The 12,824-nt window shown below is 38.8% G+C and overlaps 1 protein-coding gene across 13 annotated transcripts in view; it reads left to right on the forward strand.

The window, feature by feature from the left end:
* The window catches only part of MAPK10 (mitogen-activated protein kinase 10), a 141,047-nt gene that overhangs the window by 119,391 nt on the left and 8,832 nt on the right, over positions 1–12,824 (forward strand). For all 13 annotated transcript variants that reach the window (XM_068187709.1, XM_068187708.1, XM_068187713.1 and 10 more), the window contains 2 exons: positions 1,888–2,070; positions 4,278–4,402. In XM_068187709.1, coding sequence (XP_068043810.1) covers positions 1,888–2,070; positions 4,278–4,402 — 308 coding nt within the window. The remainder of the gene's footprint in view (positions 1–1,887; positions 2,071–4,277; positions 4,403–12,824) is intronic.

Raw genomic sequence — 12,824 nt, forward strand, 5'->3', positions numbered from 1 at the left:
CTCTCACCCATTAGCTTCTCTTGGCACAACTAACAGCCTCTTCATTTCTGTACTCTCTGTTCTTCTCTGCAAAGCATTTGCACACTCTGTGTTCTCAAGTTCCTCAGAGACCTGCTTCTGAAGTAGTTTAGCTAGCAGTCACTGAGGTATCTTGACTTGAACCCAAGTGTAAAATGTGAAACCACTTTATTTTGTAATGAAATATTTAATGAAATATTCAGGCTACTCTTTGAGCAGCTGTAGTCTTAGATAATTTTACTGTTGCTGCAATTGTTCGGTTTTCTGTTGACAAAAAAATTTTTTTCATGGACAACACAAGCTACATACAACCTACAGGGGGTGTGTGTGGGAAGGGCTTTTCTACATAAATCTCATAAATCTTCATGTTAGTTTAAAAAATAACAGGTATTCAGAGAAATCTTTCCAGACTGCTGCTATTTCTAGCAACCTCTTTCAGCTGAAAATAAAACCATTTAAAACACTGGTTTAGAATCCTTAAATCATGTTTAAATGATTTTCATTCCTTTAAACATTTTTGATTAGTAAACCTGCAATTTTAAAATTAATTATTAGCTTTTTTTGTTCAAATAAGATAGTTCAGGTAAATCCAAATTTAGTCTGTCTTTACTTTCCAAGATACATGAAAAGACTGTTTTCATTTCTCTAAAATACTTTTTTTTCTCTAAAATACTTTTTAAAATCTGAAATTACTACTGCAACCAAGAACTGGTTTTTGCCTGACATTTTTTTTATCTTTCTTAATATTTTGAAAACTCCTCCACACTTATGATACTGATGAAAATAATAACTTAAAAGAATACTTTTAAGAAAAGAAATCTTTGTGCTGAAATGCTTTGATTGTTTGTATTTTAAAAGCCTTTTCTTTCCACTGTGTTCTTAGCAAATCTCCCTTCATCATACTTCTTAGTATCAATGTACCCATGGCTGCATGTAATCTTCCTTTTTTTTCCCCCCTTGTAGTCATCAGGTTCTTAGCTCTGTGAATTAGTGTGATGTAGAGATGCTACTGATAATTTGCTTTTTTGTTGGTGCAGTCAGTCTTGTTCTGAATGTGGCTGAAAGAGCTACATAACACCCATCAGGTGCCTAAATGTTAGCACAAGAAAACTAAAATATCAATATCTCAACAGATAAAAAGCTCAGTATGAAATGCCTGTAATACACTTTCTTTTTAGGCATTAGAGCCTGTTTCCCATTAGCCAGTATCAGATTAGCAGTGTAGCTGTCACTTTTTCAGTTAAAGACAAACATCTGTCTACACCTGTGCATCATTTGTCAATAGAAAATGAGTCCCAGTGCATTCTTATAAAATCAAACAAATTGTTTTTGAGGGGTTGCTGGTTGGCTAGTATTGGAATAATTAGCATCAATGAAGTTATTGGAGAGAGTAAAGTGCAAAGCAGATGAGTGGAAGAAGACTTTTGTGCAGAACTTCTTTAAGCCAGCTGGGTCTCCCTCTCCACAGACTGAATAGGGAGGCAGGTGCACATGTTGCTCTTCCAAGCTGACGTACTGGCAATTATCTGCATGTAAAAAAAAGGGAGTGCAAGTCAGTGGATTTCGAGTTCAAAAAAATAAAATGGTAACAAGCATTGACCCAAGGAGAAGAATCTGTGTGTTGTTCTGTGGTGGTCATGGTTTTAGAACTGCATAATGTCCTGCAGTTGGGTGAGTTGTGTGTGAGAGTTTTTCCCTTTGCAGACTGTTGGACCTGGAGGAATAGTGAGACAAGAAGGAAAGATAGTGACTGAAAAGATGTTGTGAAGGGAGTTAAATACCTCTGAGGATTCTCAGAGAACAGAAGTAGAAATGTCAGGAGGCTACATGGGGGTTTGCATTTTGTTTTCCTTAACTACTCGTGTTCAGATATTGATCAGTGGAATAAAGTTATTGAACAGCTAGGAACACCCTGTCCAGAATTCATGAAGAAGCTGCAACCAACAGTACGGAACTATGTTGAGAACAGACCCAAGTATGCTGGCCTCACTTTCCCCAAACTTTTTCCAGACTCTCTCTTCCCAGCGGACTCAGAACACAACAAACTCAAAGGTATGTCTGACAAAGGGACATGGTTCATGTGCAACAGCTGCAGTGGAATTAAGGCTTTTCCAATTTTTCTTCTCTCTAGTTGCACTCCATTTAATGCACTTAGTTGCAGACTAGTGACTGCATGAGTGTTGTTCAGCTGAGAGGCAGGCTTTGGAAATGGTTTTTGGAGATCCTGGTGCTTGGGCAGCCAAGGGGACATAATCACCAATGCACTGAGAATATTCCCATGGTGTTCCATGTGATGATCCTGTGCCACAAGGAATTGAGGTGTTCCTTTACTCTTATTCTTGAACTTCTAAAACAAAGGAACAATGGAACTTCCATTGGGAGATCTCAGCACTTGCACTGGCTTTTTTTTAGGTGAAAAATACCAGTTCAGCCAAATGCCTGCCTCATAGCTCTACCTTTACTAGAAAATACAAATATATTATCGACATCAGCCAAAATGAAGTAGCCAAGGATTAATATCCACTGGGGTGGATTTCTTCTTTTGAAAAATCCTGTGGGTCACTTAAGATATGTGAAGTAGAAAACGAACTTAATGACAGTGTGACTAGATATCCCCCTGTAGAAGAAAAATTGCCATGATTTTAATCATGTGTTGAAGTATTTTTTCACTTGAATGGGGCATTGACCTTCAGTGGGAAAGAGTGATTATTGTGTGCTTAGTACACAGCCCTGGAGCCCCTGCAGACCTGTGCTGTATACTGGCTCTGCACCACTCCAGTCCTTGGAGCCACTCACCACAGCGGCATTTAATGTTTTTCAATTGCTTACAATTTGCATGTCATTGCATGACCCAGAATTTTCTTCCAGTTAACAGCTGCTTCACAGCCAAGCTGCTCTCCTGCTCTGGGAGTAAAGGGAAAGGTCTGGGCAGATGCTTTCAGATACACAGAATTTTATACTCCTACCACAACACAATTGGATAATGGAATTTTCCTACATTTGCAGCTAATGAATAAAAATGACTGTCAAACAGTGCTGTTATCTTTTGGGTACAGAAAGCACATACATTTGAGCATACTGAATGCCAGTTTTGAAGATATAGCCACAAAGCAAGAAACAGTGCATTCAGGAATCCCTACTTGTACAGCATTGTATCATCCCATGACCTGCCTAAATATTTCACCATCATGTAATGTTAGTGGTTTAATTAGACAATCACCTATGTATGATGAGATACCTAATAATATCTTTACACTTACTGCTCTTTACAACTTTTTTCCCTTTCATTGTCTTTTTCACTTACACAGCAAATAATTTTGAGCATCTGAGATCTTAGAACACTATATGGTTAATAATAACAATAATAACAGAAATACATGTTGTTACAATTTTTTTCATGTAGGTTAAGATGGTATTATATTTTTTACAAACTCCAACTAGGAAAAATCCATTTGGGTAACATAAAGCTGAGTTTGTGGCTTTGTTGTGGCATTGTTTGCCTGATAGGCACAATGGAATATATTATCAGGTAAAATAAATCAATGCTGCAATGTAAAATTCAATGTTTGTATATATGTATATGTATATGTATATGTATATGTATATGTATATGTATATGTATATGTAGTGCAGGATTATGTGCCCCACTGATTTAAATTTCATTATGCAGGACAAACAAGACTCAAGCAGTCCCAAACACTCCATACCACAAGGCTACAGATTTGAAATTATTGCTTCTAAGGGGATGCCTTAAGATTAGCCTAATCTCTACGCCTCATTAAAATGCTTCATGCCTCACAGCAGGTTAGGTGAGAAACTTTAAAACATCCAGAGAAGTGCGGATGTTTTCTGAGCCAGTCAAAGAGTGCCTGTAGGTTTCAGGCTTTGATTTAGTAATGCCATGAATTTAGATTTCTTTATGTGAACTTTTGTACTCTGATGCTGGTAATAATCGCAGATACATCAAGCATGGGATATTATTCATCCCTCTGTGTGGAATCTGTGCATATGTAAAATGTCACTAAAGCTTGTTAGGGAACTTATGGTGTCAGCCCTGATTTTGGCACCTTTCTAATGAATCAGACCTAAAATGATTACTGAAGAGCTCTTGCTATGAGGAGGCAAGGGAGCAGAAGTACATACACAACCAATCTCTCAAAGGGTTGTGCCACTGCTATTTTCCTACTCCTACTAAGCCTCCTCTGGAGGCAGAGGTTGTTTTGTACTAATGCTGTGTTTCTCTGCTTCCCTTGTTCCAGCCAGCCAAGCCAGGGACCTCTTATCAAAGATGCTGGTCATTGATCCGGCCAAGAGGATATCAGTAGATGAAGCCTTACAGCATCCATACATTAACGTCTGGTATGACCCAGCAGAGGTGGAGGCGGTAAGTGAGGCAGCACTCCTCCCTTCAGAATGCCAAGCACAAATGGGATTCAGGGATTCCTGCTGCTTTACAGCAGCAGGATAATGAGCATGCTGGAAAGAAACAATGCTGGGACTGCGGTGGTCTGGGGATTGATGTGAAATGAGATCTGTAGGGACAGGATATCTCTCTTTATTAGATTAACTGATAATAGGTGGGAGGAACAAAAACACTTCAAGCATATGAAGCCATTTTCTACTTTCTTCTAGAAAGGATTTTGAATCCACTAGCTCACCTTTTTAGCTATAGAACTCAATATGGCAAAAGATACTATCTTTCTTTCCAAACCTTTCCCTGTGGAAGACAGCAAACATCACTTTTTATGTCTGTGTTGAAGGATATATGTAAAGAGGAGGAGAATTAAGCAAAAAAAAAATAGTTGGATACTGAAAAGAAAAAAAAAAAATCTTGAAGTCAGAATTCAGAAAAAGCTTAGCAGGACATAATTTTTTCCGTAAAATGAAGGAGGGGCTCAGGTGTTTTCCTGGGCTATGGTTCAATGTACAGTATCATGTACACTGTGTGCAAACAGAAACAGATTTTTTCTTATAATCCTGTCATGCTCTAGACACCTCTCTGTAAGCCGTGGTGAGGCTGGTGTTAACAGGGATAAGTGTAATCTGTCAGCACTTCAGTAACATGGTATAAAAGGTATGGTATAATGGGTATAGGTATAAATTTAGAGAGGTGCTCTGTAATACCCTGTATGAAATATATGAAAACAGGTTCAGAAATCTGATTTAGCCACCATAGGAAATGAAGACCTTGTAAAATTTAATCACTGCTGTTTAGTGATATGCTCCAATTCAGTCTGTGCTCTTGAGAGTGCAGTAAACTTCAAAAGTAAATTGAATGTTCAAACCCCCATCAAATTTCCAGCACGTGGGATTTTTTCAGAGGATGTTGTTTAGGAGTATTTTATAGGGCTTTATTTTGCCAGTCTCATTTTCAGAGGGAAAGTTAAATTGGAAGACTTTCTTTTCTCAGTTAAATTATAAATTATAAATATCCATCTGTTCATGCTGATACACCTTCAGTGGTTAGCTATAAGTCACTAATTATTTTCTGGAGAAAAAATTTTTAAAAAATATTTGTGGAATATCGGTTGTTTTATGTTCTTGCTCAGAAGGGTGTTCTACAGCAAGTACTCCACTGAGATATCTGCCCTTTTACAGTTGCAGAAGAGTTAGGATCAAATTCAGTAAATATTTCCTAATGCCATGGGCAATGGGGAAATGACTCATCTCATGTATTTTTGTTTGATCTTGCCAAATTTATAGCAGGCTTGGAATTTAGAAGGCATCTAAAAACATCCAACAAATTAGCTGTTTGAGAGGTAGATACTTTTGCTTATTCACTTAATAATCTGACTCTGTAAATTTGACTATACTGAACAAAACCAGAGAAGTTATAATAGGGTACAACTGAACAAAGAAGTAATATTTGAATGACATTTCAAAGCCTAAAAATGGCCATGTGGCTCGTTAATGTTGAATTTACAGCATCGTGAAACTCTGTGAGGCAACCCTGCTCTTTCACAGACTGCCCTGCAAATGTGCAGCCAGGGAACCTGACATGAAAGCAATGGGAAAATTAGTGACAGAGTTGTGCTTGGTCACTTGCATAATGCTTAACTTCCCACTATTTTTCCTGATTTTCCCACTGGGATTTAGAAGCCTGCAGTGTGTTGCATCTGCCCATGTTCATAGCACACTTTTTTTTTAGTAATACTTGATAAGCACTTTTACACAGAAGTCTTTCATCATGTAGCTAAAGGTTTGGTAGTGGGATGTTTTGGGATTTTTTTAAGTTCTCCTCCCATATTGTGATATGAGACAGGATTCCTCCCACTATCAGTAATCCTGTACAGTAGGGATAACAGAAATTAGGATACAAAGGTATTAAACAAGATGACATTTTCAGCCAGTTTGGCACTGGAGAGGGGGGAAATAGGTAGCTTCTGCTGTCTAGTTAGATTCCTTCTTCTCCCCAGTAAATGGCTTCATCAAAAGCAGCCAGGCATCTGTTGTACAGAGTCCATTTCATTCAGGAGCATGAGAGGACAGGTAACGGAAAGCATTTAATGTGACAGGAATTTTGAAGTGAGCTGTTGCAGCATTGTTAAATGTCAGCATGTGCTGGAGTAGACAATGAGAGCACTGAAGCCAGCTCAGGGAATAAGCAGAGAATTTGGTGTCAAAGTTTAACCTGGAGGTAACAACCCTCAGTGTCTGCTCAGATTTACAGCATTATAAATGTGAGGGAAACAGATAGAACAGCCCTACCCAGTTAAAAAGCAGACTAGTGAGACAGTTACAGTCCCTTTTTATAAGTCTATTATAAGTTTATGGTCTTTCAGAGACTGTGTGGGGGCAATAAAACTATTACGTCTTGTTCTAATGCTTCTAATGTCTGCCAGTCTTGGCAAACACTGTGCACAATGGGAAGTGCTGGGAATGCAATACCCTTTCCACCACAATGTGTCCCAGCATTAAACTCTTCTGGTGGCCCTAAATGCCCAGTGTGAGTCCCTGACCCAGAGAGGAAGATGAGCTGTTCTTAGATGTAGGACTTGATATTCACCAGCCACAGGAGGTTACTCAAACAGTGCTGTGGCTCTCCCACAGAACTTCTGCATGAAACAAACCTCAGCCAAAGCCCTCAACAGTTCTGAAACAGCATCATACTCACAGCTAGAAACAGGCCTTGCACAGCTTTTGAGCTTATCTGTGGATTTTGGATTTACAGGGAATTCTTATGTCTAACATAGGTAGTTTGCCAGGTTCTTTTAAGTACACACAGCTTGCCACAGTATCTCTGATGAGAAAGTCACAGTGTGAGGTTCTCCAGAGCATACACCATTGTTCTGAAATTATTTTGAATAGTATTACAGTTAAGATAATTTCTGTGTTCAGCCGATGACAACTAAAATATGTGTTTTTAAAAAATAGGAGAACATGCAGAACATGAACAGGAGAACAGGTATGGCTTGGGTTGTGTGGAATTCCCAGATGCTGAAATCTGTTATCAATCTTCACACCTAATTTAAATGTAGGGAAACAAAAGTTCACAGGGCAAAAGTATTATTTACTAATACTATACAGGAAGTCTACTGTAACAAAATCAGAATAGGAACTTATAGAACTTGCTTCTCTGTTTTATTCTTTAGTTCAAGACTCTCCTGGAAGTTTTTTTTGGTTTTGTTTTTTTTAAGAAACTGTCTCAGTTCCACAAATATTATGTTTATTACTTTTACGTTTATTACTTTGATGTTAGAATATTTACCTATATAACAGCATTTGGACTATTATATGAATAAATGACACACATGATACCTATTCTCCCTCAAATTGCTCTGGTTCTGTTTTCTGGAAAGAAGAGGTTTCCAATATCTCTTGCCTCTACATGCAGACTATCCTGTTTATTGTAGATAACCTCAGTATCTCCCAGATGACATATTAGCTTCTCTGTTTTCCTGTCTGAAAATTCTGTGCTTGAGACTTTTTTCAGTTACCCAGCTGCCTTTTTTTTGAAGCTGCTATATATTCTCACCCTTCATTAGGATGATTTGTGAATAAATCCCGAATCTGTTTTTTAATCTTTCATATCTATCCTAATGTTTATGCCTATTTGCAGGTCATTGGGTTTTATCCCAAAATGATTGAATTACAAACAAAATGGATTCCTACACATTGTTTTAGCACAGAAAAGTTCTTCCTTTTGCTATTGGTATATTCAAAGAAACCATTAATGTCATATTGGATTCCATTTTGGAACATTTTGAACGTATGTGTGATGTCATATTGATTCCCACTTGGGAAAACTTGTTCCATTTCATGGGAGCAAATCCAGTAGCAAGATTTGCTGTAGATTATTATGTGATGTTTCTGTTAACTAGTTTCAAAATTTGTCTTGAACTTTCCTGTACCTGCAGTTATTGTTTGTTATCTGATATGTGCCATCCATTAGAAGAGCGATTTCTGTGAAACAGAAAGATCAGGTGTTAAAAATATTCCTTTCAAGCATTCCTCTATGTTTGACAGAATCTTACAGCAGTGAGAGATTTTGAGGTTTTAGTCACTGCAACTCATACAGCTTTCATTCTTCGTTTTATTTTCATAGGATTTATAGTTCACTGGCGTATTTCTGCATCTAGGACCATCCATAGGGGGCTGAGTTGTGAATTATCATTCATTTTTCTGTGCATGCCAATCTGTGTGTTACCTTCTATTAATATGATGCTGTTTCCAGTGTTACTAATGAAAAAAACTTGGTTTATGGTTCTCAGTCTGAGGCCCAGGACAGAAACTGCTGCTGTATTGTCTTAGACCTATATAATCTATGACCAACTGTTAAATACAATTTTTAAAAATTAGATTGTCAGAATAAAAAAAAAGAAATCACTGACCTCTTATCTTACCTGTGAGTGCTAAGCATCCATTATGATGAAGAAGCACTTTGGAGAGCTCTGTGACCTTGGCAAACACTTCAAAGAAGGTGTAACCTTAACTGCATGACATAAGCAAGGCTGTCAGGTTGTGCATCTTTTCTGCTGTTCTTTTCTCTTGGTCAGCTCTGTATGTATAGAAAGTCTTTGATGAGTTGCCACATTTTTCAGCACTCAGTTACAGGCCTTGATTTTCTGCTCAGAGATTGATGGTGTGCATCTGTTGTCTCACAAAAGAAGTGTACATCTCTGCTTTGTGCACAGGCACAGATACTTCCTCTAGTCAACAACATCTATCCGTTCACAGCTGATTGATTACGGAAGGTGAACACAGCTTCTACAAATTCTTTGTTCATGTCAGTGCAGAGGAGTGGTTAGAGAAGAAAGAGGCATTTCTTTTCTTCTTTTTCTTTTTTGAACCAAACTTAATCTTTTTCCAGCTTGCTTGTTGTATCTTCAAGCTGTTCAGTCATCTGTGTGTAGCCCAGTAATCTTGACTCCTGCTGTATGGCATCCTTACAGTCCAGCTGTTTGGAAATAGCTCAGTCTACGATTTCGTTGATGCATATAATATGTGGAGTTTTCCAAAAGCCTCTGCAGAAACTCCAAGGAACAAATGAGCCCAGAGTCATCTCTTCTTCCATATCCATAGCTGAGATCATCCCTAGCCCACTGTGAAATCCCTTGGCAATACAGAGTGAAATCCCAAGCACTTTGTAAATGAAGAGATGCCAGACCTCTGGTGACAAGCATGCTGGTGTACTTGGGCTTGCACTGCAAAAATAAATATATGAATGGTATCAGTAACACAATTTAGGTTGCAGCAAAGCACCAACGAATTTTTGTATTCACTTGTTATAAGGACCTAAGCTATTTAACAGAATGTTTAACCTCACACCATTAACTTTTGCATTCTTCAGTCCCTCTTTTATCTGCATTATCTTGCTAATTCCTTCACTGCTCCATTGTGCTGCTCCACAACTACTGCCCCAGACCCTGCAATTCTGGGAAGAGATGCAGACTTAGGCCTTGCTCTGCCATGCTTTCTCAAAACAGCTCATGCCAAGGTCTCCACTGTGCTGGCACTAGCTCTGCAGAGGCAGGGACAGAGATGGCAGGATTTGCTTGAATGTGAGCTCCAGCCCATTCCCTTTGCTTTCTAGCAGCGACATACAAACCAATCTGTGTTGCTTTGGGAAAGTAAGAATACATCGGTTTCAACATGTTTTGTTTCTTTCTCTAGTGAAAAGCTTCCCCTCTCTGGATATTAGAATGATATTTAACAAATCCAGTAGTCTCCTCCTTTTTATCTGACAACATAAACCCCTCTTGTCTTTTGTATATTTTGCTTTTTGGTTTGTTTTTTTGGTTGGTTTTGCTTATTTGTTTGTTTGGTTTGCCTTTTTTTTCCAGAAAGAGACCCATGTTGGGATTTTTTTTTAATTATGTCCAATGTATTTTACATTTAATGCAAAAATATTTTGAAAATCAATTTGTAAAATGGAAAAGCCAAGAACCATTGAAACAACAGGAAGGTGTTTTAGTACCTACAGGAAAATATATAATTCATTCCTTTGCTTCTGCATCCAAAAATAGATTCTATTTTTCATTGTTGTTTGCAATGCAACTGCTTGCAAATCAGTCTGTTTTGGGGAGAAAATGGCTGCCTTAAACTGAAGCTATATGCTGCCACCCATAGGATTGATCCACACCCTGCCTTGATTTGATGCTACTTGAACTCGGTACTTTTACTGAGACTTACAGAACTGCAGAATCAACTAGGTTGATTCAACAAGTCCAACCTATGACCTAACACCACCTTATCAACTAAACCATGGCACTGAGTGCCACATCCAGTCTGTTTTTAGACATCTAAAAGAAGTAAACTATGTAACTCTCATTTGGCATGTGCAGTATGAAGGGTTTATAAGAATGCCTATAACGCTGCAGCTGCATCCACATGGAAAGTTAATGATTATGAACTCAGACATTTTCTAAAATGTTTGATTTAGGTAGCAAAGTCAGTTTTAGGCAAAGCTTTGCACCAAGACTAAAAATCAGGTGCCCAGGAGGATGTGGGTATGGCAGCTGCTCTGATTGTTCCATTGCTGAGACAATACTTTTTTATTATCTTTAAAAATCTCCAGTCCTCCCTCTAATTTTAGAAATTGTTTTTTAAAAAAGCCACAGAACAAACAAGTTAGCAGAAAAGGGGTGGTCAGCATGGAGGGCATAACAATATATATATATTAATATATATATATTAATAACATTGTACTAAATTTTGTGGTTCTCCTATGAGTTAATGAGAATTGTGGGAAAATAAATTCTCAAAATAGTTTTGGTATTCTCAGCTCATTTCTGTGCCTTGAATCAATAAAAAGGTGAGGACTCAGGGAATTTTGATGGGAAAGCTTCCCTTCTCCCAGTGTGAAGCATAGGCCTGGCCTCTCAGCACAGCTCCATTCGACTGTGCTCTGCACAGGCTCTAGAGTGGTTACAGACCCTGCCTCTGTGAAGAGCATGGATTTATTCATGCTACTGTCTTGCTGAATATTTGTTACCCTTGGCTCCCTCATGCCTGCCAAGAGCCTTGTCTCATAGCTGTGGGTTCTGCTAACTCACAAGTAAAAAGTCTGCAGTGTCAGCACTGGCAGAGCAGAAGAATGCTGTGCGGGTGCAGCTTCTGGCAACCTGCAGTGTGTGAAGGACAGTATGGTTGCTCTCCCTTGTTTGACTCCAGAGAAAAATAGGAGCTTGGTAATGATTGAGATTATTGTGGGCTCTCTCCTTGGAAAATGCCTTTGTTTCCAGAGTATATTAATCTAGGCAATGATTACTGCTGATTTTCTTGGTGCTTATTAGCCAATTATCCCAGCTTAAGATGTAGCTGAAATAAATTAGAAGAGAAATAAGCCACAGATTCTCTGGTTGTGTGAATTGAGAACAGGTGCATCTGATCACTTGTTCCTTTTGATTCTGCAATTTGTGTTTGGGAATTAAAGTAGTGAATTAAAATCTATCCTTGTATTTCTGTCTGGGGGAGAAAAACTTGTATTTTCTCTTGGAGGTGTAAAAAGAGTGTTTATACTTGGTAGAAGCAATTTTACCCCCACCTATGCTTTTTGTAGACTTTTCCCTGAAGCTTTTAGAAAGCTACTTTCAGGATATTCTTGTCCAACTTGGTTTGACTGTTTCCTTTGCACCTGGCAGAGAAGAGGTGGCTCTGTCACTGTGGTTCAGCTGCAGCTCAGCCAAACACCTCCTCTGCTGCTCCTGTAAATCCCTAGCCCCTTAATTTTCTTGGCTTGGCCAGCTTTCTCTGGTAGGAAATGCATGCTCCAGGGCTGGCTGAGTGGCTGAGCAGGAGCCCAGCAGGCTCAGCTGGAGGAGTGGAGCTTACTTATTACACCCCACTGGTCAGTGGTGAGGATCACCTGTGCTCTGGTAGCATCCAGCTCTCTGACAACACCGTCATCAGGAGCACAGAATCCCCACAGAGGTTGTGCTGATCTTGGTGGCATCAGGACTCTCTGGAAAGGAATGAGAAGGGTGGTTATGATGAATAAGAAAACAGTTGCATTGGTCTGGGACTCAGACTGTTACAGGGCTGTGTCTTACTTTGCTGATATAACAAAACCTCGGGTACCTGTGCTGAGGCCTGGCACTCACTTTAATTCATGACATGTTTCCTCAGCACCTTCTCAGGTATGAGATTTAGTAATCTATAACTTCACCTAATCCCCTTATCTTCAGCCCTGATACAAATGTCACTCTGGGGAAACATCCCTTGTTTTCAGTGGACTTGTCCAGTTCAGCTATCATGTAATTTTCCATATCATGTCACTGAGCTATTACTTTTTCAATTGTATTTGTAGCAGGCAAATGGCTTAATGGACTGATGGAGTTAGAGTCTTGAGTGAAAATTTCTAAATT

Source organism: Anomalospiza imberbis, chromosome 4 (assembly GCF_031753505.1).
Source record: "Anomalospiza imberbis isolate Cuckoo-Finch-1a 21T00152 chromosome 4, ASM3175350v1, whole genome shotgun sequence".
Classification (NCBI taxonomy): Eukaryota; Metazoa; Chordata; class Aves; order Passeriformes; family Viduidae; genus Anomalospiza; species Anomalospiza imberbis.